At 47.5% G+C, this 21,880-nt stretch overlaps 1 protein-coding gene across 1 annotated transcript; it reads left to right on the top strand.

The window, feature by feature from the left end:
• The first annotated feature begins 7,682 nt into the window (after window positions 1-7,682).
• On the top strand, window positions 7,683-12,242 carry DLX5 (distal-less homeobox 5). Its single transcript, XM_045494866.1, has 3 exons — window positions 7,683-8,353; window positions 10,284-10,468; window positions 11,562-12,242. The coding sequence occupies exons 1-3, from the start codon at window positions 7,999-8,001 to the stop codon at window positions 11,889-11,891; spliced, it is 870 nt and encodes a 289-aa protein (XP_045350822.1). The 5' UTR covers window positions 7,683-7,998; the 3' UTR covers window positions 11,892-12,242.
• Window positions 12,243-21,880: the final 9,638 nt, after the last annotated feature.

Raw genomic sequence — 21,880 nt, 5'->3', positions numbered from 1 at the left:
GTAGTTGGAAAAAAAAACATTGAAAGGCTACAAAATTTGCAAAAGACATGCCAAATGTTTGTCATAATACTATAAAGAGGAATGGAGCCCAGCCTTATATTGGAAAAACTTGGAGAACTTTTTTTCCTGAAGTGTGATATACAGAGCCACATGGGATTTTAGTGACCCCAGTTCTAGTAACAGGAAAGTCAAAAGAAAAGAACTGTCATTAGCACCTTCTATTTCATTCATTCCAACTTCTCTAGGAAGTATTCCCCAAAGACAAACCTTGGGTGGACAAGTGTTTTTTCCTAAATGCCACCCTAATGTTGATTCTAATTCAGAGATGACAGGGTGGTTCTTAATGCCTGGCTGTTTTTATCTTTTTGCTTTCCATTCTTCCACCTATTTCCCTTCCAATCTTTTCCATTGTTCTTGTAAGTTAGAGATTTACCAGGTGATTTTAATTGCTGAATACTTTTTTCCCTCTAGTTTCACACCTAATTCACTGGCTTCTACTAAAAATACTATCACTGAACAAAGATGGTTCACTTCTTTTCTCAATGTTAAAAATTTCTCCCTATCCTCTCCAAGTTTACTATATAGCTTAACTACCAAAGACCTAGCACAGTTATTCTATGACACAACGCTGTAAGTGTCTGAAACTATTAAATGGCAAGTATGGAAAAGCTGTTAAAACCCCTGAAGCAGTGAGAGAGCCAAACAACAAAATGTAGAGAAAGAATGGTATATCCATAGAATATGTTCAGTTTTTCCATGTATGAATGCAGCTACACTCACCTGTATTTGCTTTTTGTTGATTTAATTTGTTGATTTTCATCCTCGCTTTTTTTTCTCTAGGAGAGGATTTAATGCAGTGTCTGAGGATATTCCATGTGGCTAGCTGCAGTCCAGAGTTACATAAACAGAATTATCTTTTCCCTCTATAGTTCCAAGGATTCCTTGGAACTTATAAGAAAAATTCCCCATTTATTTTATTTTTCCTGTTGAAGTATAATGATGTATAACATTATATTAGTTTCAAGAATATAACATAATGATTTGATATTTATACATATTGTGGAATGATCATAATAAGACTAGTTAACATCTGTCCCCATAAGCAGTTACAAAGTTTTTCTTCTTATCATGAGAACTTTTAAAATCCTACCCTCTTAGTAACCTTCAAATATGCAATACAGTACTATTAACAATAGTCATCATGCTATAAATAACGTCTCCATGACTTATTTATTTTATAACTTGGAGGTTTGTACTTTTTGATCCCCTTCTCCCATTTCCATGCCCCCCATCCCACTTTAGACTAACCATAGTGCATGCAGACACATAGTATGTTGCCTGAAAAGTGGGGTCTGTTGAAAGTTACAACAGCAACGAAAGTGTTCCCTGATTTCTTAAGTAACCAATTGAAATGCATACATCCATTGGGGTTAAAACTGTGAAAATGCACTCAAACCATGGGTGCATGCAGTCACAAACCCAAAATTGTAAACCAAGATGTGGCAATAAATTATATGAATGTATATGTTCATATGATACTTTGCTAAATGCACCACCCAAGAGCCTGTTGAGACCATGTTGAGTCAGTGAAATAAAACCAAAGAATTAATGTTGCAAAAGCAAAATTTGACATAATATATATCCCCATGGACTAAATAAGTTGACCATAACTAAGATTCTGGATGGCAGAGTAATGTATCTTTTCTGCCCACAATTTTTAAAAGTGACTCCGTTGCTGTGTCAGCTACACTTCACTTGGAAAGCTATTGAATTTTCCTTTCTGTTGCCTTAATTTTCTTCTGCAGGAGCACAGAGGGATGCAAGTCCAGGTGGGCACTGTGCCTTCGACTGATTATGCTGTGTAACACAGCAGGGAAACCTCTTATCTCAGGCTGGGGCTGCCTGTTTAAGAATCTTTTTCTTTATAAAAGGTATAAGGTAGTAAACACAGCTGTAGAAAAAGACTCTGTATTTTCTTGCTGTTTGTTTTAATCTATTAAAATAATATAATTAAGAGAGAGCACAAAAACATCTATAACATTATACTATCTGCCCATGTGCATATACATTATGCGCCAAGTTTTACCCAGCTCACAGTGTTTGAATAATCTGAATGGATTTGACTTTAGAAGTGGTTTTTTACATCTTTGCCTACAGTGTTGTCAGATCATAAAAATACAGTGGCTTAGGATCAATGAACTTTAAAATTCTAAATTGATCTTGGAATTAGGATGTTATTAAAGATGACTTAAGCTTCACTCTTGCTATTTCCTTGCCAGAGTTGGATCATTGCTCTGAATTCCTGTCTGCCGATTACTTTTCTTTTAACTCCACAAGAGGTATTTTTTTTAATTGGAATATTTATATATCTTTAAGAAGAATAAAGGTTTTGTAAATAGTATCACAGCCAAACCTTCCTTTCAAGAAGATGAAATCTGAGTTTAGGATGAAGAATATGACTCAATTCAGTTTGCAAAGACATATAATAATATAATCCCATTTACTTCCTACTTAGATGAACTTGAAGTGTTTTCAGCTGTGGTATATTAAATTCGTTTCATAGAGAATAGATTAGAGTGGATACTTAAGGCCTTTTCCTAGCCAGTTATGTTTAAGTTAAATGAATAAACATATTTTAATGTCTTAATTATAAAAATAAAATGTACAGAAGCCTATGATCTGCACTATCATTTGGAAATAAACTGAAAAACCCTGTTAGGTTGGAATTAAGTGGAAAATAGTTTCCCCCTCTGGGGATTTTTAATATATTCAGAATATTTCTATAATTGTTTGCTAGTGAATCCTTTGAGATTACTTTGGTAGAGACACTCTTGAACTCCAAACACGTTTTTCTTGAGGATGGGGGGCGGGGGGGGGGTACTGAAATTAATTTCAGCATGGGAGGAATCTTTCTACCTACCCTTTCCATCAACTCCCATACTCTTTCCCTCACCTCCCTCCCTGGGTGAGCTCATTGTCAATTCATAAGGGCTTCAAAGCATTTTGGGTTGGGCCTGGTTAGTTCAGCCTTGAGAATACATAGGAAGAACTTTATTTTTTTTTTTTAATTTTTTTTTCAACGTTTATTTATTTTTTTTTTGGGGGGGGGACAGAGAGAGACAGAGCATGAACGGGGGAGGGGCAGAGAGAGAGGGAGACACAGAATCGGAAACAGGCTCCAGGCTCTGAGCCATCAGCCCAGAGCCTGATGCGGGGCTCGAACTCACGGACCGCGAGATCGTGACCTGGCTGAAGTCGGACGCTTAACCGACTGCGCCACCCAGGCGCCCCCATAGGAAGAACTTTAAACTTCAGTGGGGGAATTAAACAGTTTTGCTAACTCAGAGGGTGAACCACCTCTGAATGTCAGTTCCAAGCCGGTGTGCCTTGCTTTCTGTTGGAAGACACAAAGGCCATTCAGCTGAGTTGCCAAAACCAATGACCAACAACTTGTGATATTTTTGAAAGCTTTCACCATTTTTGAAACAATCGTTCCTGTCTTTTCACCTCACCTCAGTTCATAGAAATATATCTCTTCTAAACAAACATCAGATTGAATATTTCAAGGCTGTTACCTTAAGTTATTACGTGGTCTTAGAGACCTAGTTCAAAGAAAAATGAAACTCCATTGTAAATAGAATTATTCAGATCTATCTCCACAAAATGTATGACAGCCAGCTTTGTTGTGCTTGATATTTCTGGGATGAAAAGTACTCTACATGGTTCATGATCAATAAAGACATAGTAACAGTGAATTTCTCTGAAAGCTTTTTTCACTAGACAGATAAAGAAAAGTAATGGATAAAGCATCGCAAATAAAAAGTAAAATAAGCCAAGAATGGGACGTTTAAATGGCAGGTAGTTCACTGATAAAAATCCTAAAGTCCAAAAGCACTGTGTCAAGTTTGCACATATAATGCCAGTATCATATTATGGGTTCCTTTATCTACCTGCATGGCACATCTGGTGGATGTGCACAATGTTTTAAATAAATGAAACAATAGTTTCCGTATTAAAAAGATCTTAAGTACATAAATTAAATATTTTCAGATGCAGTGATTTGACTGAACTTCAAGTCCCAATGAAAGGATGTTCTGCTTTTCACAAGCCTACAAGTAAACAGTCTTCCAGATGGACCAGAGGGAGAAAACTGCATTTAATGCAGCTTATTAAAATAATCTTTCCCACCCCTTTCCAAGGCACTCCTCCTTCAAATTCAGCGGCACTACCATTTCAGCCCAGAGAAGCAGAGAATTACCAGCAGGCTCCGGAGCGCCTCATCCAGTTAGACGAGGGCCTGCTTCACTGTCAAGGAGATAAGATCACCGCCAACTATTCCCAGTCATCCCAGTAGAGCAGATTGAACGGAGCGTGTTACTCCCCCAAATCGCCAGATTTCGTACTGAATCCCAGAAAAAGCTGATCCGGTGGAAGGAGGGGAGGAAAAGTGTGAATGTATAAGTAGTAAAGGAAAGGAGCTAACGGGCATGGGGTGGAGAGAAAGGTCTGCCGGAAGCAAAAAGAAGGAAAGCCACGTAGTAGTGTACTCCAACCCCAAAGACCTGCCAGCATTGTCCAGCCAGCGACTCACAGCTTGGGAAACGTTAGGCATTTGCGCGCGCCATCCCTCACGGACACTGGGTGGCGCTCACGGTAAAGACTTGCACTTCTCTTAGGGCCCATCCCGCCCCCCACGTCCGCCCCCTCTCGCCCCTTGCAAATTTCGGCTACCAGGAGATGGAATTACTCACATTCTTCCTACGTGTCTCAGTGGGGAGAGTACTTCTGGATAATTTTGCTGCCGTGGAGCTGTTCCTCCACGACTGGGCCTGTCGGTGGGTTTTGAAAGAGACAACAGCTCGCTGGCCTTAAAGCAAAGTTCTAGGCCTTGGTGTGATTACCACCCACAGTACCAGCAAAAGTTTCTATTCTGAGAGCCGAGATTCTCAGAGCTTTTGCGCCCGGGGTTTTGATCCGAAACGGGGCGGTGGGGGGGGGGATGTGGGGGGGGGGCAGGCCGGTTGCCACAAGGACTCCAAAACGTTAAATGAAATGGAACTATATTGTGATCAAACTCCTTTTAACTTAGAGCTCCCTCCTCCTCCCGCTGCCTATGAGGAAAGGGTAGGGGGAACTGGAGTCCAGCTAGAAAAGAACAAAATCAAGAAAGTTAAGGCTCTGGATCTCCAGAGGCACACCCAGATTTGGAGGTCTCACACAGCAGCGGCCTCTGTGCCAGTGCCTCTAGTCTGGCATGTGGGCCAGCGCTTTAGGAATTGAAACAAAGACGTTAAATCCTTCCCTACCATCCCGTTCCTTTTTGTGTTGGATAAAATACGAGAATGTCTTTTTTTGACGGAGGGAAAAGCAAAATTTAGTAAGGTCTAAACTAACTTAAAAAAAATAAAAATAAATAAACTAACTTAACATTGTAACATTGTGTTCTCGACCAGATCCCTAACTTCTAAATCATGCCCCAAATTTGCAGTTTCCAATCTCGTACTAGTTGAAATCTGCTTTCTCAGCAAGGTCTAAGGACATAACCATTTGGAGCATAGTCGTATTGACCTTATTTCCCTCTGCCTAGTAACTTTTAAATCTATAACAAATAAAAAGTGGGGGGTGTGGGGACCCGCTAAGGCAGCCCAGCTCCCTGCTCCACTTGCCTTTGCCAGGAGGTGCTTTGACCCATCGCTGGCATTACTCTGGGGAAGCGATTCATGTAATTAAATGGCAGGATGTGTGTAAGGTGACTCAGTGGGTGCCAAGAACTTTTCCAGCACAGAGACCAGAACTGCAAGCAGTACGGGTTTGGCACTGCTTTCCCGATGTCCTGTAGTTCTTCACAGTTTAAACCCAGGGGTGAGCTGCGATGCCAACATCGACAGCGTGAGGCAAGGGGTAAACAGCCAAGGCTCTGTTTCCTGGTGGACTATCTCAGAGAAGTTCAGGGCTGCACAGGCCTAAAGCAGGAGGCTTGGGCCAGAGTGGGGAAGGGGGTGCAGGGAGAGGGGGAATGCTGTGGGGACCCTGTGACACACACCTCCCCTTCCCTGTGCGCTCCTGTCCTAAAACTGTCCCCAAAGGGTAGTGCACCAATAGCTGTGGTTTTACCACACCCAGACTGCAGAAGCGAGGAGTTAGTGCACGTGTGGTCACTCCAGTTTGCAGTTCCGAAGCTAGGCTGACATCCTGCCCTGAGTTCCAGAACCCTGGCTCTCCCTGCCAGCCTATTTTGGGTCAGAGTAGCTCTATGACTAAGGTAAGGCTAAACTAGCACTGAACACAACTAACGTGGACACTTTCTTCGGTTGAGAGTGGGTGGGTGAGGGAATGAGAGGCCCCACCAGCCCAGGTTCTAGGTTCTGGGTCTTAGGTTCTCGGTCTCAGACTCCCTGGAGATAGATGCTGGGAGGGCCCAAATCAGGATCCAGCTCCTGCAGTTGCCTATTTTAGGGGAGTGGATATGGGGGCGCGGTAGTTTGACTTATGCTAAATTTCTAAGCTCCCAGCTGCATCACCACTACAGCAAGAGTGACTGTCATGAAAAGCAAACTCTGCACCTCCAGTACCAAGTGTTTGATTATGGAGCCTTTATTCCCTTTGCATATCAGTTGAGGCATGTCTGCCACGGGAAATGAAGGGAAGGAGAATACAGAAAGCGGGACTTGGGAATTAGAAAGGCAAGCCCTTTGCTGCCACGTCCATGGAGCTTGGAGGGGGAGATTCGTGGACTTCACACAACCTCACCCCAAACAGCTTTTGTCCCTACTTCCTAGTCTTCCTAGGGTTTCCCCATTCGGTCCTGGAGTAATGATAGATCGTAAGTGAACCATTCACTTCTGCAGGAGTATTTGGCCACTGAACACAGTTATAGACCCTCTATTCCAATGGCGTCCGCGTAGACAAGAATATTGAACAAAATGTGCGGCTGCCTGCTCTTCTTGGGGACCAGCAATTTTGGCATCATTAAGTTATTTGTGCTTGTGACAATGATATTTTTAAATGATTGTAGAGATTTAGGGTTGCAGGAACTCTCTCTGCCATTAACAGCTCAATGGACAGCGTGCATTCTTGAGCATCCTTATCCAGCCCTTGTCTGAGAAGTAAGTACTCATCTTGTGCAAAAGAAGTGCTTGCTGCAAATTTGTGGCATTCCCCAAATCACAAATTTTCAACACCCGTAAGTTGCAACTTGGTTCTCAGCACCCCACCAAAAATATTGCTCTCTATTCCTTCTCACCTCCGGTCCCACATCCCTGCTCCCTCCCCCCATACCCTGCTTTGATTCCTCATTTCAACATCAGCCTTCAGTTCCACACAAGCCCCAGTTGCAAGCCACAGGGGTGGGGAGGTAGGGAACAAGGAAAGACCATCGCCGACCTCATCCCCCAAACATGTGCACTTTCCGAGGCTGCTGATTGGAACACATTGTCTCCAGACATTACTGAGCTGGGTGTTGGGGCTTCTGCGTTGTCTTTGGTATTCACTGAAAACAGATTGTCTGAGACACCCTCCCCCAACAAGCAACAACAACACACACGCGTGCGCCCCCCTGCGCGCGCGCGCGCGCGCGCGTACACACACACACACACACACACACACACTCCTCCCCACCCCCTCCATTTTTTTCTCCCTCTTTTTTAAGCAATGCTTTGTTGTGCTAAAACTAGTTGGACGAGTTAGGGTGTTGCTGCTGCTCCCGAGGCCCTGGCCAATGGAACCCGATCCACCCCGCTGTGCGTAAGCGCGCAATTAAGGATTTAACCAAGGCTGTGCTGCGCCTCAGCCATCAGTCAGCCAGCCGGAGACAGAGCCTCCACGACTCCCAGCCTCCTCCTCGCCGCCGCCGCCGCCTCCTCCTTTTCTCCTCCTCCTCCTCTTCCTCCTCCTCCTCCCTCGCTCCCACAGCCATGTCTGCTTAGACCAGAGCAGCCCACAGCCAACTCTGGCAGCAGCCGCCGCCACAGCAGCAAGGACAGCCGCCGCCTGTGAGCGATGACAGGAGTGTTTGACAGAAGGGTCCCCAGCATCCGATCCGGCGACTTCCAAGCTCCGTTCCAGACGTCCGCAGCCATGCACCATCCGTCTCAGGAATCGCCAACTTTGCCCGAGTCGTCGGCCACCGATTCCGACTACTACAGTCCCACGGGGGGAGCCCCACACGGCTACTGCTCTCCTACCTCGGCTTCCTACGGCAAAGCGCTCAACCCCTACCAGTACCAGTACCATGGCGTGAACGGCTCCGCCGGCAGCTACCCCGCCAAAGCTTACGCCGACTACAGCTACGCCAGCCCCTACCACCAGTACGGCGGCGCTTACAACCGCGTCCCGAGCGCCACCAGCCAGCCAGGTATGGGGGGGGAGGGGGCGGGATGGGGGCAGATACAGGGGCAGCCAGAACTTCAGAGGCGCGAAGTGGGGTGGGAGATTGGGGCCCGCGACAACCACTACAGTGGGGGCGCGCCCGGCAGAAGGGAGGGGGGCCTGGACTCTGCAACCAAGAGAGGTTCTCCTGGGCCAGCATTTTAGGGATTCTTAGAAGAATCCTCCTTAGTAGAATCCTCCACTCCGGCACCTGGGGGTGGGGGGCCCTCAAGTTTCTGGATTCCCAACTTGCCTGGTCTGGAAGCCAACTAGGCTGCAAAGGGGCTAGGGGTGGAGAGAAGAAAGAATCAAGCAGCCTGAGTGGCGTTTGCGTAATAAAGGGGAAGTTAGTCGTTGGAATTGTTGGTGAGCGTGCTCGGTTGGTGCGAGTGGGAGTGGAAGGCTGCCTCAAAGACTCTGTCGGGATTAGTCTGAGAACAGCCACGAGCCAGCGTGGTGTCGGTGCCCTGGGCGCGCGGGGTGGGGGTTGAGGACTGGGGAGCTGCAGCCTGCCAGAGGAAGAACGCGCAGAGAGCCTTGTGGTTTATCCAGGGCATTTCCAAAAACAAAAAAGCATTTAAGGGTGGAGGAGGGTTGCTGAGGGGTGCGTACAATTTCTCTTCCTCTTCCCCACCTCCTCTCTTTTCGCCTTGAAACTTAGTTGGAGAGTTGAAGAGGGTTAGCTTGGGCGGTAAGAGAGGCATGAGGTCTCCTTGGAGAGGTTTTGCTGGTTGGGTTTGATCTCTTCCCACTAGCACATTAATAATCCTGCTAATATTAGAATCCCCTTCTTTGGCAGAATAGAGACCACAGCTCTCATTCTCCACCCTTTCCTCTCTCCCAGGAGCTTGCCACACACACACACACACACACACACACACACACACACACACACACACACAGGGGAAAGGTTCTCCACCCCTTGCAGAGATGGTACTTTTGATAAGGTGGTACTTTTCGGAAAGGGGACTTGTGGCCCCAGGGTATGTTTGTAAGACAGGCTTTAAGAAAGTCTTCCCGCGCCCCCCCCCCCAAATATATTCACGACTTTGAGAAATTCGTCCTGACCTGCCGCCCCTTTCCTACGAAAACACCCCAGCACCCAATCCTTTTCAATGTGTGACTCTTACTAAATTTTAAAAGAGAGCCCAGGAGGTGGTATGTCTTCGTTCCTTTCAGTGTCTCTTTATTTCGTGCATAAGTGAAAGATTTTTTTTTTTCTTTTGGCCAAGAACTTATTAAGTCTATTTGTAAAAGAAACCAGACACATCTGTGCCCTCGCAGATCTGCAGGGAGATTATGGGGGCTGCATAATCGGCCCTCTGTCTGCAGCGGCCTGGACCTTTTGCTGCTGAATTGAAGGAGCATAGTTTGCTTGTGGGTCTTTGAACTTTGGAGACCTCGGTTAGCGTCTTCCCTGCCCAAGCGTCTGGTCTCTGCGGGCGCCCGAACAGACGCCGACAGAAGTAGCGGGGCAGAGGGGGGGGGGCGGGGGATGTCAAGGCCCAGGGCCTTCCCTTGAAGCCCCAGGAGGCGCTGGCCACGCTCGCCCCAAAAACGAGGGTGAGCACAGGGTGGCGTAAAAACAGGTCAGGGTGCAACAGGAACGGCTGCAAGGGCTAAATCCCAGACTCCAAGAAGGGAGCTGAGCTGTACAAAGAGCTCTGCACAAGCCCACAAGAACCTGAATGAACAGAGTAGGGAATTAATCAAACCACCTGGCTTTTCCACGGTTTCGGAGAGGGGCATATTTCTCTGGGTCTTGTTAAGCAAAGGAGGTGCCACGGGGATGGAAGACTGCGTGGTAAACAGAACAAAACAACACAAATAAACAAAACCCCTAAGGACTGTATTTGAGGGTTCTGTAAACGAAACACTGTCGACAAACTCTAACCGAGTCTGTTTTGATTATTTAGAGAAAGAAGTGGCCGAGCCCGAGGTGAGGATGGTGAATGGCAAACCAAAGAAAGTTCGTAAACCCAGGACTATTTATTCCAGCTTTCAGCTGGCCGCGTTGCAGAGAAGGTTTCAGAAGACTCAGTACCTCGCCCTGCCCGAACGCGCGGAGCTGGCCGCCTCGCTGGGACTGACGCAAACGCAGGTAAATCCGCCGGCGGCCCGGCCGGAGCCCCGCCTCGGCTGCCTGCTGGGCCGCGCGGTTCCGTCCCGAAGGGCTGGAACCGACTGGATAGCACCCGCCAGAAACTCGCAGACAGAGAGACACGGCCCCCAGCCCTTACCTCCACGAGCCCGGCCGGGTGTCGCCGCCGTGCGACTGTGGGGACGGGATGGAGACGTCGCTCACCCCCCCACCCCTCGCTTCGGGCCTCCAGGGGCGAGGGGCCGATTTCCTAGATTGGAAACAAGGGGAGGGTCATTTCTAGGACACTCTCACGACCTTGAGAAATTGGTCCTCTTCACAGTGCAGAGCCTCTGGGGGTGAGCCGGCCCGGCGGCTTCGCGTTGGTCCTGGGCAGTGAAGGTCGCCTCCGGCAGGAAAGCTGAAAGGTCACGCCCCGCTCCTGCGGAGCTTTCGGCCGTAGCAGCCAGAGGGTCTCAAAGAGGGGGGGGGGGGAGGGAGGGGGCGCTGTGGTGAGGGGGATATCATCCCCTGCTTGTCCCATTCCCTTCACCCCCACTGCAACCCTGCTGGGGCCTATTAAAAAAAAAATGAAGAATGTTCGAATCGCCGCCCAGAGCTGCAGGCGCATTCTGACCTTTGGAAGCTGAGGAGGGAGTGGAGGGAATTGGGCGGGAGATGGGGACACCGCTCCTTTCCCTCCACACTCGCGCGCGCACAGCCAGCCCCAAGGCCCTCGCGCGGCTCTCGAGCCATTGTTTTGGAGACCTTCGCTGCGCCGCGTTTCGCGCGCACGGCGCAGGCCCACACGTGGGCGCACGCCGCGGGGACCTTCGCGTCCCCCTCCCCCCGCCCGAACAAAAACTACAAACCGCGGCCTCCGAGTCACGCCCTTGAGGCGGCCGGTGAGCACCTAGCCGGTCAGGGTGTCCTCTCGGGGCCCCTGATCCGGGCTTGGCCTCCTGCTCGGCCCCCTGACTTTAGGCCGCGAGCTACAGGGAGACGCCAGGTCCGGGCCACTTGGAGGCCCAAGATGCCTCCAGTCGCCGCTCTGGGGAAGGCGCGGGCGGCCTCTGAGTGACCCGGTAACGTGTGCCTTTGTTCCCCCACCCAGGTGAAAATCTGGTTTCAGAACAAAAGATCCAAGATCAAGAAGATAATGAAAAACGGGGAGATGCCCCCGGAGCACAGCCCCAGCTCCAGCGACCCCATGGCGTGTAACTCGCCGCAGTCTCCGGCGGTGTGGGAGCCCCAGGGCTCGTCCCGCTCGCTCAGCCACCACCCTCATGCCCACCCTCCGACCTCCAACCAGTCCCCCGCGTCCAGCTACCTGGAGAACTCGGCTTCCTGGTACCCGAGCGCGGCCAGCTCAATCAATTCCCACCTGCCGCCTCCTGGCTCCTTACAGCACCCGCTGGCGCTGGCCTCCGGGACACTCTATTAGGCGGCTTGCTCTTGCTCTCTTTTTGGGACTGCTGTGTTTTGCTGTTTTAGAGAGTCATAAAGAAAGGAATTCATTTGGGGAAGGTTGGAAAGTGGAAACAAAAAAGATTCATGTGTAAAGCTTTTTTGCATGTAAGTTATTGCATTTCAAAGGATCCCCAGCCCCTCTTTTTTTTACTGACGAACTTTTTTGCGCAACTGTGGACACTATCAATGGTGCCTTGAAATCTATGACCTCAACTTTTCAAAAGACTTTTTTTCAATGTTATTTTAACCATGTAAATAAGTGTAGATAGAGGAATTAAACTGTATATTCTGGATAAATAAAATTATTTCGACCATGAAAGCAAAATGTTTCTAAAAAATACTCCTTTTGCCCTCCTTATAATCGGCTAGTGACGTTTTATGCAGGCAATTAAAGGAAGGCCAACTCTGCAGAGATCCAATATGGCAAAAAGGAAAACAGAAATTGGGGGCCGCATGGATGCAAAGCTGTACACGTGTATGTGTTGGGTGCTGTACTTTATGTGTTTATATACATATGTGGCCTGTTTATAGTCCTGCCATAAAATATATATTTAGGTGGGGTTTTTTTTTGTTTTGTTTTTGTTTTTGTTTTTGTTTTTTTGCCTAACCACAAAAACATTTAGATAATTTTAAGTTTTACCCCAAGTTGTTTCAGGTAGAAAGTAATGCTGGCATCTAAATCCGGTCCTCCCACCCTGTGTGTGAGTCAAAAAGCAGAAATCCATCAATAATCACTCTGAATTCTAAGCTCAAAGCAATTATCATGGAGAACTCCAACCCCCCCCCCCAAAAGAAAAACAGCCTCTGTGTATTGGCAGAGCAATTAGACAAATTACAATCCCTTCTAATGGGAGCTTCCAGAGATGAGGAGGAGGAGGTGGAGGAGGAGGAAGAGAGAAGAAGAAGGAGAAGAAGGAGAAGGGCAAGAAGAAGGAGGAGGAGAGAATTTATTGGACAAGAAGAAGAAATTTTCCTTCCTATTACAGTTGTTTTTGTTTTTTTTTAATTTGAAATATTTGCAGCATGGCAAATGGTAGGGTCTTGGACGCCTTGGTGTATGACTAAAAATTTATTTCAGCTCTTTCAGAGAGGAAAGGATCACAGGGCTTGAGAACAATGATAAACCTAAATCAGTAAGGCAAGCAGGGCATGGGTGGGGGGTGGGGGGTCATTTCTTCTCCTGCCAAGAGAGGGAACTACAGAGTGGAGGAAAGGAATGAAAGCATTTTGGCCCGGTTTTGATTTCATCTCGTGTGAGATAATATTATAAATATTTTTTTTCCTCCATCCTCTTTACCACTCTGGTTTTTTCACGAAGGAGCTCTTTCTGCTTTGCTTTTACATAAAACAGTGGCAAAGCAGGTTCCAAACGATGGGAAATTGAATCTGTTTGCAGGGATTTCTCCTTTGTGAAGCCTTCTTAGGGGCAGAGAGGAAGGACTTGTAGCAACTTTGGCCTGTGTCCCATCCTTCTCCCTGTGGCCCTGCACAGAGACATCCACACTGTGACCAGAGATGCAGCCTGGTCTAGAGCTGTGCTCTCCGGCCTGACTTGTGGGCATCTTTTTGACTGTCGTTTAGTACGCCTGACTCTGTTTCCTCAGGATACCAAGGGAAATCCTATGTTGGGAATTACAAGATGCGTACGATATGTTTTACAGCTAAGAAGTCGGCAGCAATAAATGTGACAAAAGAGTCTTCTTAAGTGGGGGGGGGGGGGAGGGTTGGAGATTATCACATAAAAAATTACATCCTGTCATCTGAGGATTTCTGAGAAGGTTCTTCCAGGGTTGGGAAACTAGACCTGAAAAGGCACGCTACGTGCCCGGAGGGGAATTTACCTGTGTGTTCGCTTTTTCTCCTTCTCTCTCCCTCTCCTTTCCTCTCCTCCCCATCTCCTCGATTCCTTTCCTTTCTAGCCTGCCCATTTGCCACGGCTTGGGCCTCGGTGGGACTCTCAATAGTCTTCTTGCGCACCCTGCGGGGACCCCAGGGCAGCACCTTGGCCCAGGCCAGGGCTGTGGACCCCTCCTCCTCCGCCATCTCCAAGCCCGCGCGGCCGCTTTTCTTGCCGCTGCTTTTCCTCCTCTGCATTCCCCTCCAGCCCTCCTTTCTTGCAAGAAGTTCCGGGTGGCGACGCACCTGGGGGCGAGCCTAGGAAACCCCACTTTGTTTTTTTGCACTGGCAGAGAAGGGGAGGATGGTGGGGAAGGGGTGGAGGGATATACTTCCTACTTTGCTTTCTTCTTTTGTAAAGATTTTGAGTTTCCTTTACACGGAAGCCGGCACTTTATAACCCGGGAAACCGGCTTCGAGAAACCCTGCGCCGCCGTCGATCCGAGAGCAGCAGACGGACTTTCCCCTGCGCCTTCGAGTGCGTGTTTGGAGAAGCTGGAGGGGGCGCACCTACTGTCCGCCTCTAGCATTTCTCATCCACTGGCCGCCTGAGAGTGGAGGGAATGTGCGTGGAAGATGCTCCTTCCTTTTCTGCACACGGAGAGGGCTGATGTTTTTCTAGCCTTCCCTGTTACCTCCCCACCTCCATTCCTGGCTTCTAAAGGGGAGCCCTTCCCTACACCCCCAGTCACCGGAGACGGTCAAGCTGAGAGAAGGGTGGGTTAGGATTTTTCCCGGGAAAGAAGAGAGAAGCTCTTCTTTAAGGACCACCCTTCCACCTCCAGCCTTGACGCTGCTTGCTTTTAAGGACATTAGTCTGTCGCTGCGACACCGGCAGGCATAGCGCGGACAGGCTTGGTTTCAGGATTGCTTTCCGTGTGCTAATCTCACTTCTTCCACTCGCAATGGCCTCTTCTCTCGAGCGGTTGTTGGTGTGTTTTTTTTTTTTTTTTTTTAACTTGGTCTGGGAGCCATGGACAAAAATATTCTGGCAAACCATTCTGCAGCGGGTTTTCCCTGGCACCATGGGGATTCTCCCAGGAGAATTTAACTCCCTGCAGTCCTGCGCCCAAGGATGTAAAAATAACAGATCTTGAGCAAAGTCTAAAAATATCTGTGTGATGTTTCTCTCCCTTGCCCTTCCTCCCACCTTCCCTCTTTCTCTTTATTGTTTATTCCTGTATCTAATACAAACGTGCACTACTCCCCACCATTATTTGCAGTATGCCTGACCCACCTCTCCGGGGCTTCTGTCTGCCCCTTCTGGTCCCCACTTGCCTAGCTTTCAATCTAGTGCTCCCAAGGTGTTAAGACCACCCCAAGATTTAATTTTCTTTTCCGTGGGCCTCTTCACCATCCCCACCATACTCCCGAGCCTCTACGCCTATTTTCGGACCTCCTTACAAAGCCCAGGAGGCCCGGGGCATGCCGGCAGGACCAGTGCGATTCCTTGGTGCCCTCTCCGCCTCCTGGGCCCTCCTGTAAAAGATCAGATAAATTGGTCTTTGTTTGAAGCTCTTACGCGGATTTCTGCCCTTTTTCCCCCCTTTTTCCTGGCGGCCACCTCCTTGTGGAACAGGGGGCGGCTTGGGGAGCCGAGAGAAGCCGCATTCCTGTGGGTGCCAGGCGGCTCCAGTGCTGAGCCACAGGGCCTGAGACACACACACAGAGGAACCCGCAGACCTCGCTGCCCTTGATCTCTCTCTCTCTCTCTCTCTCTCTCTCTCTCTCTCTCCCTCCCTCCCCCTCTCCATCTCCTTCTTCCTCCCTCCTTCTTGGGGCACCCAGCCGGGAGCCTGTCGACCCACACTCAGATCCACCCAGGTCTCGGCCTCCGGCAAGAGCATGTTGACCCGCACACCAAACACACGCACACACCCCCTCCTGGGGACCATAGCCAGGCCAGGATCTCCCCGCCCATGCCAATCCTTTCTCTCCCGCCCCTCATCCCACAATCCCAGACGCGCCGGCTGGCCTCCGTTGGCTCCTTTGATCCCACTGGATGCCCCACGGCTCGCGGCGTCCTGGCCGCGCAGTCCTGGGAGTCGCCCACGGCGCGCCAAGGCCTGGCGGTGCTCGCCTCCTCCCGGCGCGCCCAACAGTTTACTCCGGCCTTGATACCATTGGGTCTCCTGATCTCCCCCGCCCGAAGTGCAAGGGATGCCTCCTGGAACATTGCCCCTGACCCCCCGCCCTCCATCAGTCCTTCCTTTTATTCGAGGAGAGGACCTTTAGGGCTACCCAACCAGCACCCTCCCCGCCTCGTCCCCGCAACCCCTTGGATCGCGCGCCTCCCACTGGCCACTGGGATCTCGCCAACCCGGAGCTCTCTAGTCCTCTCCAGAGGCACGCCCTGAGGGCAGACGCCCTCCGGCACCTCTGGGAAGCGCGCCACGACGGCGGATCCGCCTGCGGTCACCCCTCTCCTCCAGCCTAAAGCACCCCCCTCCCACAGCGGCTGGGTGGAGGCTTCCGCCTCGGGTGAGGTTGGGGAGGGGGCGCTGCTACCCGCTCCCGCCCTCCACTCTTGTTCCGAAGTTGCCTGCGGTCCTTGCATACTGTACTTGGTTTTTTTCAGAGGCACAGCGAACTCTGGGCCTCGAAAACAGCCCAAATAGCGGTAGCACATGTGGGATTGGCTAAATATTTTTCTACGCAGCCCTGCCGCCCCCCCACCCCGCCCCATCTGCGTTTTCTTTTGCATTTGACAAGCTTTAGGTTCCCCTGTGGTAAGGGGCAGAAAGTATACAGTGTATCTACTAAGGAGTGGCGGGGGTGGGGGGGGGGGAGGGAAAGCTTCCCTTTCAATCATCCAGGGTTGCCAGCTGAAATGTAATAACCTGTTTTATAGGTCGCGCTCTAACACTGAAGATAGGAACCGGGGGAATTTACATGAATCTGTCTTTAAAGGATATAAGAATTTTGTTTTGCAGCGATTAATGTTTCTGTTCTTTTGTTCGCTGGGACTTCTTATTTACTTCTGATTTGTGGGGGTCCGAAGGAGTCTCTGCCAAAAATGCATGTATTATTGAGTCTGTTCCACATCCTAAACCAAGATTTATATAAAACCGTGAAATACCACACATTACGACCTTTCCCACAGGAAGGGGGAAAAATGGTTTCATAACATCACTACACACACACACACACACACACACACACTCCAAGTTTCAGTAATGATTCTATCTCCACAATTCACAGTCTAATGTATTTTTTAAAGAAGTGAGTGGGGGTGAAGGGCTATAAACAGTTCCCAAGCTATGATTTTTTTTAAGTGTTTTTTTTTTTTTTTTTTTTTTTTTTTGCTTGCAAAGGTGAGAAGACAGAAATCTGCCACTGGAAGATTATTGTCATCCAAGGACTGTTTTGGCCACTTGCCATTTGCAAGGTGGGATATTAGGGGTAGGCGAAGAGGCAGAATATGGACTCAGCTTTCATCTATAAACAGGGGTCACTAAACAAGGAACATTTCATTTTTGCCCTTAAATTCATAGGAGCTAGGAAGTCTGCTTGCCACTGGAGGGTGGCTCTGGTTGGGCAGCTCCTAGGGCTGTGAGGTGGTAGGAGGAGGGAAAATCATCATATACTGTTATAGAGGCTGGAAGAGAGGCTCAGGAAATTCTCTGCACTCCTGGTGAGAAAACTGAGGTCTTGGAGATATAAGGGTCCTGACCAGGACATCCCCACCAAGAACCAGAACTAGACTCCAGAAGTCTCAACCAAGGAGGGCTCACCCTCCTGGAAGCCAGCTAGAACTCTGGGTTCTCTTTCACTCTGGACCAGCAGAGTACCCCAGCCTCTCTCCATACTCTTTTGCTCTATGTTTCATACTCCCTCTCTTGAGTCCTTCCGTGTTTTAAGGAGACTGACCTTGCTCTTTTACAACCATGTCTGGGAGCAAGAATAGTCCTTTATCAAAAATACTGGACTTACTGGAATGCAGAAAGAAACGTATCAGTGACATATAGCAATAGAAGCAGCTGGACTAGTTTATACGGGGGGGAGGGGGGTAATTAATAAAAGTTAATGATAGGATTAAAGCCGATAGCCAGCCTAGCCAAATAGAGGAGACAGCTTCCCAGCCGGCTTTATTTAATTAGCAGCAATTAATACGGTTTCTGCTAATATCCTTTAGGCCTCTCAGTGACTTGTTCACAGTGAAAGAGAATGGAGATGGAGCTCAGGAACACTTACAAGCACCCAGGGCATTTTGCTCTGACGACAAGAGAGATTGCAAATTCATTTAAGCAAATGTTCATAAACAAGTGACAGGCACACTCTGAGGCAGCATTGGTGGAAACAATGGTGAAACTGACAAATATTCTTTGCTTAGGAGAAGAGCACTTTTCTTTTTTAAGCAAGGAAATGCTTTAGCAGAGAGGGGGGAAAGACAGGAGGCTTAGAAAGAAAGAATGAGCGAGAAAGAAAAGAAAGAAAGAAAAGAAAGAAAGAAAGAAAGAAAGAAAGAAAGAAAGAAAGAAAAATAATTTCAGACTCCAGCAGAAGCACATACAGCAACCCTTGCAAACACATCAGCCCTCCACATATTGAAGATTTGTACACGTAATGCTTCAGACCACTGATTTGCTATTTTCTTAATTCCCGCTCTTCTTTTTCCATATGAATCAAACAGTCTTTTGTCCTTCAGGGTTTGATTTGATCGCTACTGTTCACATTTCACTTTTGTATTTTCCTCTTCCTATACCATTACTCATTGAGTGCCCTGTGAAATTACAATCGTACATTTTCAACTCAGCAACCCATTTGCAGTGCAAAAATAGGGTCTAAATAATGGCTGAATTAGCCCTACTGGACAGTTTCAGATGTAACACTCTGTAATAATTATATTGCAGGCTGGATTAGGATGCTATTATCATAATCTGGACGTTTACAATTATCTGTAATTTGCAAAGATGCGCCAGGTCTTGATTACAGCAGTTTTTTTTTTTTTTTTTTTTTTTTTGTATCACGCTAACCATCACTAAACAGTGACAGTAATAACAGCTAATTTTGCTGGCAATATAAGAGGTGCTGGGGTGTGCAAACAATTTCACACCTGGATGTGCTCACTCAACCAAGAATATAGAGAAAGAGCTTCTGCCCTGAGACTCAGACAAATATTCTCCTCTGCTTCTGTTCAGTATAGATTTCTAGACCCCGATCATTGCTTAAGAGATATTCACTGGTGGTAAGTTTTTATTTCTTCCATACTTCAAGGCACAGTTCATATTTCTATTCTCACACTTTCCAAGCTATATGTATTGCTGTTGTGATTTATTTTAGACTGCAACTTTGCTTTATTAGATTTTTCAATTCTGATCTTTTTTCCCCCTTTAACAGTAAAAGTGTTGTCGTTCTGGTGAGTAAAAGGATTCGGGTGAGAATGGGATCCTTAAGAACTCTTGTGTCTTTTTTTCTTTCTGTGCTGTTGATGTATTTGGTGCAGCTTGTGACTGGAGACTGAGAAAGAGACCAGGTTTCTATAAGGTGTGGAGGGAGCCGACTGGAGATTCCGAGCTAAGATCTATTTGAAAATTGTTATTCAAAGCTAGTCATACGCGAATTTAAGGTCTTTACATTTGACGATGATTTTCAGTTTTGGAGCGTCGGGAGAGCAAAGGGAGCTCGCCACAATGCTCCTTTGGTATCACAGATATGCAGACATTAGCAACGGCAGGTGTAGTCTGAATCTCTAGACTGTATAGCCCCCTCGACATTTTCCTCCACTTGGGAGAAAGTTTCCGGAATAACTGGCCTCTGAAACCCTTCAGGGCTGCTTTGCAAGGCCTTTGCCTCAAGCTGATGGGGGAAGGGGGGGAGGAGAGGGGGAGGGGCGGGATGCGGTTCTTACAGCTATTGCCTGCGGGGCCCAAACGCTGCGACCTTGGGGTTGGAGGGGCACGATTGGCTGAGACGCAGAACCGAGCTGTGGAGCTAAGGAACCAGTCCGATTTAGGAACGCACCAAGGAAGACTCTAACCAGAAGCGGTGCTGTTCTATCTATAGATGACGCTGTTTCCTGACCCAGTAGAGATTTGGAAGCAGCTACAGATGTTAAGTGCAGGAGCCTGAGACGTCTTCGGCTCCCTCACCCCTGTACAGAAAGGCCTTTCTCCGGCGGCGGGGACCTTTGGGCTAAATTGTGTCAAAAGATAATGAGATGCTTATTGGCGCCGGGGAGACATTTCCCCCTTCACCCGCACCCCCGCAGCTATTGTTCTCTCGTTCTTTTTTTACCTGGAAAATATGGTCAGAACGAGGCTCTAGAACACCAACTCCGCGGAAGTTTGAGCGTGGGGAGGCGTAGTAGGCGCCGCGACGGGGCGATGCCTTTTACCCACCACGCCCCTCCCACCAATTTCTCTCTCTCTCTCTCTGTCTCTCTCTCTCTCTCTCATCGGTTTACTATGGGGTCAACACTTGCTAAGAGCGAAAATATTAACCCTTCATGTTCAAAGGACCCAGAGGAAGCCCAGTTCCAAGGACAGGTCTTGGGAGGACCTCTTTGCAGAATTTCTTGTATAATTAAACTCATGTTAAGAGATAGGTCGTTACAGGCGCATCATGACAACACCTTCAACGTGTTAAAATGCATTTGCTAGGTTTCAGAATTCCATGCACTCACAGTGGTTTGGCATGCGTCTGGTAGATTTTTTTTTTTTTTTTTAAGAAAAATTAGTGTTGGTTTCGATGTATGGTAGCTTTTTCTCTAACGTAATTTGAATAATTCAGCAAAGCCCCACTACCAGCTGTACTTCTGCAGCCTCTTCCATTCTTTTCAGCATTATAATTTTGGTTAATTTTCAATTTTAGGTCCTACGTCTCTGCAATTTGTGTATGAATAACAGAATAATTTCCCTCTTTTGTTTCGCCTTTCCTGTTCCTGAATCTAAATAAAGATGGCTTTTTAGTATTAAAAGTGGAAGAAAATTACAGGTAATTATCTTTGACGGTAAAAACGCTGTAATCAGCGGGCTACATGAAAAATTACTCTAATTATGGCTGCATTTAAGAGAATGGAAAAAAACCTTCTTGTGGATAAAAACCTTAAATTGTCCCCAATGTCTGCTTCAAATTGGATGGCACTGCAGCTGGAGGCTTTGTTCAGAATTGATCCTGGGGAGCTACGAACCCAAAGTTTCACAGTAGGAAGGGGGAAAAAAGAAAAGAAAACATTTTTCCTAATGTAACAATGCGAATGCTAGAAAATGACAAGACTGATCGGTTTTAAACCATTCTGAGACTGACTGAGCGTGGAAGTTGCTCAACAAAAAAAGGAACGGGTATATTGGTAAGTAGTCTTTGCTTTGTGTCTAATTATAGTGACTGTCCTTTTGCACGACTGTATGTCGCTGTCATTATATGGAGCACTCTGAGTATCTCTATTGACTTCTGATAAATGGCTCAGTGGTTTCAAGGTTCATAATTTGAAGGATGCCCAGGTCTGTAGCCATTAATTCTCGCAGTATGGGGCTTCCTGCTTGTATGACGAAAGGGCTTTTCATTTTCATTATTTCTGTGCTTTCCACAAGATCGGAAGGATGTATTTCATCCAGGATCATGCATTTTCCTACCTAGCTAGCTTGCAAAGGGTGTAAACATTAAGTAGTTATAATTGTGCATTTACTTTGTTTTTTTTTTCTTGTATTCTTTCCTCTTGTTTTAAAAAAAGTTGCTTCCAAACAAAGACAAATACAGCTGTATTATTTTGACTGAGGAAAGGAAAACGAGAACACTCAGTTTCAGCACTAGAAACTATTGGATGTCTAGAAGTTAACCTGGGGATAGATCATTCTAATGTTTTAAAAAATAGATAAATGTGTAGAAAATGTAATAAAAATATAATATATAAAGAAAGCTGAGAAAACATCCATGTTTAATGTTAAAGTACTTAAGACAAGGGCTGGTGCTGCAAACTGACATCTTTGCAGGCACTTGATGTTTATATATAGGGCTTCCCATATTAGGAAATAGGAGTTCTTTTAAGAGTGATAGAAAATATACTGGGAGGGACGAGGAGGGGGTGGTGAGATGGAGACACACAGAGAAATATACAGGACACTCCCA

The sequence above is a fragment of the Leopardus geoffroyi genome, chromosome A2 (assembly GCF_018350155.1).
Source record: "Leopardus geoffroyi isolate Oge1 chromosome A2, O.geoffroyi_Oge1_pat1.0, whole genome shotgun sequence".
In the NCBI taxonomy this organism is placed as follows: domain Eukaryota; kingdom Metazoa; phylum Chordata; class Mammalia; order Carnivora; family Felidae; genus Leopardus; species Leopardus geoffroyi.
The sequence above is the reverse complement of the archived record's forward strand: the minus strand, read 5'-3'. Positions and strand labels throughout refer to the sequence as shown.

Coding starts and splice junctions, on each gene's coding strand:
- DLX5 (XM_045494866.1), top strand. CDS start 7,999: ATGACAGGAGTGTTTGACAGAAGGGTCCCCAGCATCCGATCCGGCGAC. Junction 8,354..10,283: donor GAGCGCCACCAGCCAGCCAG/GTATGGGGGGGG, acceptor TTGATTATTTAG/AGAAAGAAGTGGCCGAGCCC. Junction 10,469..11,561: donor TGGGACTGACGCAAACGCAG/GTAAATCCGCCG, acceptor TCCCCCACCCAG/GTGAAAATCTGGTTTCAGAA.